The 6589-nt window shown below is 36.9% G+C and overlaps 1 protein-coding gene across 1 annotated transcript; it reads left to right on the top strand.

Moving 5' to 3' along the window:
- Positions 1-144: 144 nt before the first annotated feature.
- On the top strand, positions 145-4009 carry LOC147021688 (uncharacterized). The gene is made up of 4 exons (XM_085891928.1): positions 145-2205; positions 2301-2513; positions 2610-2822; positions 2919-4009. Exons 1-4 carry the CDS (start codon positions 2113-2115, stop codon positions 3564-3566), a joined length of 1167 nt encoding a protein of 388 aa, XP_085748054.1. The 5' UTR covers positions 145-2112; the 3' UTR covers positions 3567-4009.
- Positions 4010-6589: the final 2580 nt, after the last annotated feature.

Raw genomic sequence — 6589 nt, 5'->3', positions numbered from 1 at the left:
AAAATTTTTTTTTACTCGATACCAAGCTGAAATTATTGTTCAAGACAAAAAAGTTAACGATCTAATCATTTACCAATACACCATTTGTCTATACACCGCTTTCTCACACGTCCATTTTTTTTTCAACACGATTCGTGGCGATTTATTAAAATTTTATTGGAATAAGGAACTGAAAATGAAAATAAATAAAATATCGAAGCGAATTATAAAAAACATAATTTAACATTTCTGTTCGATCGTTTTGATGTCTCGGGCCTACGCGATTCCACTAAGCCGAGGACAATCATGTTTTGAACAGGACAAGAAGGCGTACCCCGGGGAAAAAATTAACGTTCACCCGTTAACAATCGTGCGAATAAATTATTCAAATATCGGCTGCTTTATTCGTGTCGTTTTCTCACCTTTGTGAGAAAAGTATTACTCAATGTATTACTGTTATATGATTAAAATGGAAATGTTGAAAAAAAAAAGGTATTGCCGACAGCAAGCGTTTTCTGAATATAATGACATGAGAAACGGGATGAATGAAACTCACCATGATTACATGTGAGGGAAAAGAAGAAGAAGAAGAGGAAAAAGAAGAAGAAGAAGAACAGGAAGATGAAGAAGAGGAAGAAGAGGAGGAAGAAGAAGAAGAAAAAGAAGAAGAAGAAGAAGAGGAAGAAGAAGAGAAAGAGAAGGAACAAGAGTCGAAGCGGAAGAGGAGGAAGAGGAAGAAAAAGAAGAAGTATGATTTTTGGCTGAAGATGATGAGTTTGAGTTCGTGGCGTTTATTTGTCAATTGAGCCAGAAGCACCCTCGATCCTGCAAATCGGTCTTAAAATTCAGAAATGGAATGGGGCCAACAGTATTTGGGGGTCCCGAACATTTAAAACAAGCCGGTAGGCGGACTTGGGTAGTCGACTACCCAATAGAACCTGACGCGATGGGCCCGTTCGATGGGGAATGACCTGAGGATTAAGCACAAAAAATTCATGATTCTAGCTTCAAGGATTAATGCTGCAGATTATTTTTTCGTTAAAATACCCCGACATTTAGAGGTTTTTCGGCCGTTGCGAGGCAACGGAGGGGTCCGTAGCAACGGTTCTTTCTCACACATAACTAGGACATACTATGAACCTACCATACCAGTTTCATGTATATCTGACTCATAGTCTCTGAGATATAACGAACTTCGTGTTTTTATTTTTTTCGACAAGAGTAGGGTGAATATACTGATTCTGGCTCACTTTCCCCCATGTTAATGAATGGGGATTCTCTGCGATTCATATTTTTCCCCTAAAAATAAACCCCCTTTTTATTCCAACCTGTTGAATTCTCTACTGTTGAAATATCGAAAACATGTAAGTGAATGGAGATTTTAATAGCCTCCCCTTTTAGCCTCGGAGCACTTTTTTTCAATAACCAATGCATATTGTTTAGCTCACTCATTGAACCTATAAAGATTTGTTCATTCTCAAATTCCTTCAATAGTTTAATTTTCTTTGCACAATAATCCCCATCTAAAATATTTAAAAATAAAATATTTGAATCTTTATATTTTTCAAGATACCCCTTTTGTGCCATTACGAAATGATAAACTTCTCTTAATGCTCTTGTTTGACCACCTCCTGAGCCACAGGTTATTTTTGTTAAGCTACGCCCACTTTTCGTAAGCCCCGCCCACTTTCAAATGGAATTTTTTAAAACCCTGCCCACTTTTCTTTAAGCCCCGCCCACTTTTCACGAGGTATTCCATAAGCCACACCCACTTTCCTCTAAGCCCCGCCCACTTTTCTGTGGAATTTTTTGTAAGCCCCACCCACTTTTCTTTAAGGCCCGCCCACTTTTGCTAAGCCCGCCCATTTTTCATGAGGTATTTTTATAAGCCACGCCCACTTTTCCTAAGCCCCGCCTACTTTTGCTAAGCCCCACCTACTCTTACATCATTTCCAGTTCATCTCTGACTCACAAATCACAAGAAAATTCCAGCATGTTATGGTTTTGAAAAATTGCCCAAAGAAGGCCTGCGTGGGCTTGCCCAGGGAATTTCCAAAGGAAACCACACCCACCAGTCTTTCTCTATAAAAGCCTCAAGCCCAGGCTCCATTTTAAACATTTTTTTTGCTGGTGATGGTGTGCTGTGTGCTTGCCTGGAACTCTCCGACTTGTATGGAACCAAACCTTCAAGTTGATGAACTGGATTCAAACCTCTTATCCATTGAGGTAAGATTTTATTTTCCTATTTTTAGTTCCTTTTCAACATCGACTCGTTTAATAATTAAATAACTTAATTAATACATTATTATTTTCTCTCACAGGAAATTGCATCTGAAATACGAAATGAAAATACTGCTTTTGCTACAACTTGGGGCGAAATTGTTGGCTTGGTTGAAGACCTTATGAGTGACCAAGACCCACAGAACGAGCAAGACCTTGAGTGGGATGACTTTGGGGTTCCTTGGAACTCTCCGACTTGTATGGAACTAAACCTTCAAGTTGATGAACTGGATTCAAACCTCTTATCTGTTGAGGTAAGATTTTTATTTTCCTATTTTCAAACTTTAATTGAAGCATACTCGTTTAATAATTAAATAACTTAATTAATACATTATTATTTTCTCTCACAGGAAATTGTATCTGAAATACGAAATGAAAATACTGCTTTTGCTACAACTTGGGGCGAAATTGTTGGCTTGGTTGAAGACCTTATGAGTGACCAAGACCCACAGAACGAGCAAGACCTTGAGTGGGATGACTTTGGGGTTCCTTGGAACTCTCCGACTTGTATGGAACTAAACCTTCAAGTTGATGAACTGGATTCAAACCTCTTATCTGTTGAGGTAAGATTTTTATTTTCCTATTTTCAAACTTTAGTTGAAGCATACTCATTTAATAATTAAATCACTTGATTAATACATTATTATTTTCTCTCACAGGAAATTGTATCTGAAATACGAAATGAAAATACTGCTTTTGCTACAACTTGGGGCGAAATTGCTGGCTTGGTTGAAGACCTTATGAGCGACCAAGACCCACAGAACGAGTTCGTCCTTGATGATCCAACCAAAGAGTTATACCTTGGAGACCAGCAAAGTCCTGAAAAAGAGTTTTGCAACAATAGTACTCATTGTGAGTTATCAAGACAATACCCGCTGAACAAGTTATACCTTGATGAGCCAGAATACAAGTTTTACCTTGGAGACTCACAATTTTCAGACATTTTGAAAAATGGAGTTTTCCTTGATGATCCACAGTTATACTATGTGAGATCTATCACTGAAACCCATCAAAATTGGAAAAATGGAGATTTCCTTGATGATCCACAGTTATACTATGTGAGATCTATCACTGAAACCCATAAAAATTGGAAAAATGGAGATTTCCTTGATGATCCACAGTTATACTATGTGAGATCTATCACCGAAACCCATCAAAATTGGAAAAATGGAGATTTCCTTGATGATCCACAGTTATACTATGTGAGATCTATCACTGAATCCCATCAAAATTGGAAAAATGGAGATTTCCTTGATGATCCACAGTTATACTATGTGAGATCTATCACAGAAACCCATAAAAATTAGAAAAATGGAGTTTTCCTTGATGATCCACAGTTATACTATGTGAGATCTATCACTGAAACCCACTCTATTTCTGGAAATTGTGATTCTACCTTGGAGTCTTGGATAGATGGTTATATTTTTGGAGACTTGAAATGTGGGTTCTGGCTTGATAACTCACAATGTGATACATATCTTGGAAACTCAACAGGAATGTGGTTATACCTTGGAGACTTGGAAAGTTGGGTTTATTTTGGAGACTTGAAATGCTACCACTCTTTGGGATCTAAACCTATCAAGAAAGTTCTTACTCCCTCTTTCTACGTTATCAAACCTGAAAGCCTTAAAAGACAGAATTGCAAGAAGAGAAAAAACAGAAAAAATATACATTGTTCGTTCTGGGAAGAAAGTGCAGGCTTACTCCCCCTTTCTACGTCATCAAACCTGAAAGCCTTAAAAGACAGAATTGGAAGAAGAGAAAAAAAAACGTAAAAAAAAAAAAATATATATATATATATATATATATATATATATATGGGTGGAAATCTCATTTTGAAAAAGACATTGTGTTGGGCGAGGATTGAGTTGGGGTTGAGATTTTGAATGTGAGGGTTGGGGTTGAGATTTTGAATGTGAGGGTTGGGACACACACACACACACACACAAACACACACATACACATACATACATACACACACACACATACATACACACACATCAACAAACAAAGTTAAGCCTTGACTATTCAGTTGAGGATTCTGTGTTTGGGGTTCACAGATCTAAGAACGTCCACCCCTTGACACACATTATATACTGTTATACACCTCGGACTTGGCCCTCGAGTGTCCACAATGGTGTATAGTAGGAGGGAGTGAAGCGCCAACCCATTGCTCCCATTGCACACACATTATATACTGTTATACACCTCGGACTTGGCCCTCGAGTGTCCACAACGGTGTATAGTAGGAGGGGGTGAAGCGCCAACCCATTGCTCCCATTGCACACACACACACACACACACACACACACACACACACACACACACACACACACACACACACACACACTAACAATCAAAAGTTAAGCCTCAACTATTCAGTTGAGGATTCTGTGTTTGGGGTTCACAGTTCTAAGAACGTCCCCCTTGACACACATTATATACTGTTATACACCTCGGACTTGGCCCTCGAGTGTCCACAACGGTGTATAGTAGAAGGGAGTGAAGGGACAACCCATTGCTCCCATGGGTATTATCTGCTTAGTTTTGTCTTTTGTAATTCCTGTGAATAAAATGAACCTAAAATCTCTTCCCCTTCCTAATCATATATCTTATAAGTCCAAGGAACCGTATCTATTACATCAACAATTTTAAAAAGTCCGTTCGTCCATCGTTTAGTATAACCCTTTTCAAAATGAGGTGTGGTTATATTCAAAATATAACCACACCTATATATTCTTACGATGTCACCAACTTTGAACTTAGGTTTTCTGACATTAATCTCTTTTTCATATTTTAATTTTGTAAATGTTTCTGATGGTTTCATATTTGCTGACGTGTGAATCGTGTCATTATACTTATCCACAATATCCTGAATAAAAGATGACCATTGTTGTGAACCGAGTTGTGTGAATTTTTTATATAGTCTCTCTTTTAAGGTACGATTAAAACGTTCAACAACAACTGCCTTCCCTTCATTAAAGGTACTGTATAATGTAATACTGTTATTTTTTAGAAGATTCATAAATGTCTTGTTATAAAACTCTCTACCCTCATCAGTCCACAATTTTTTAGGGTTTCTCTTACTTTTATTAAATATCTGTTGAAAGGCGAACATAAGAGTATTTCCTGTTTTGTTTTTTAAAGGGACAACCCATGCGTATCTACTCCTCAAATCAATAACGGTTAAAGCATACTTGTACCCCTTATCATTATTGAGTTCAATCAAATCAGTGGACCAGATATAATCAACTTCCTTGGAATAAACTTTCCTTCTACGAAACTTTGTGAATATTAGTTTATGTAATTCATCAGATAATTGCTCTTCAGTCTTAATGACATCATTAGAGTCTATAAGTGTTTTGAATTTCCAAGTCCAAGTTTCAATTTAGCACTGATCATCTTCTTCACCATGAAACGATCAACTTTTTCTCTCAAGGTTGGATTTTGTATGAGAGACAAATTATACAACATTTCTCTATCGGCTTCATGCTTTTCTTTCAAAGTCGTGGTATTCCCATAATCAATATCATGTCTCATGCACACTTCATCAACTCTATTGATGGGTTCACTCCATGATTTAGGATTGTCTGCCTCATCTAATCTTTTATCCAAGTTTGTGCCTGGACCACAGAAAGAATACCCTGGAAGATGTAATTCCCCTGGTATTCCAGTAGTTGTAAATTTACTTCCTGATAAAAACTTTTGTATATCTCCTCCTAGTTTGTGTTTGGAGATAAATTGATTTTTTTTTGAACCACACACCGAACATATACCTTTTTGTATAACCCTGTTATTTTTACTTTTAATATATGATATATTTTTAGTATTAGTTTTCTTTTTACATTTGAGACAATAACTCATTTATTTATGCGAAAAATTCCTACAGAGTGCAAAAACACTTTTTAGTTTCCAACATGCACAATTGAATGTTAATTTTTAAAACATAAAGAATCCTTAGAAATGCCTTCACTCTCTCCTCCATTTATTTAAGAAAAAAAATGAAAAACTTGAATTAAAATGAATATCTTGTCGATGTCAATAGTCTTGTTGAAAATATTGCAAATAGACTTGTCAATTCTTTGTTTTCCTCCTCAGTGGGTTGAGTTATTTTCTGTAATACCACCAATCTTTTTTTAATCTCACTGGTTTCCATATTTTTCATATTTATTTAGTCTCGCTCTTTCCTCCCTCTCCTTCTCTCTCTCTTCTCCCTCTCCTCCTCTCTCTTCTCTTTTTCCTCCTTCTCTTTCTTCTCCCTCTCCTCCTTCTCTCTCTTCTCCTTTTCCTCCTCTTCCCTCTCTTCTTCAACTCCTTCCTCATCCCTTAT

This window comes from Eptatretus burgeri, chromosome 8 (genome assembly GCF_056783735.1).
Source record: "Eptatretus burgeri isolate ZD-2024b chromosome 8, Ebu_testis_v1, whole genome shotgun sequence".
Lineage (NCBI taxonomy): Eukaryota > Metazoa > Chordata > Myxini > Myxiniformes > Myxinidae > Eptatretus > Eptatretus burgeri.
Note: the sequence above shows the minus strand (reverse complement) of the source record. Positions and strands in the feature narration are given on the sequence as shown.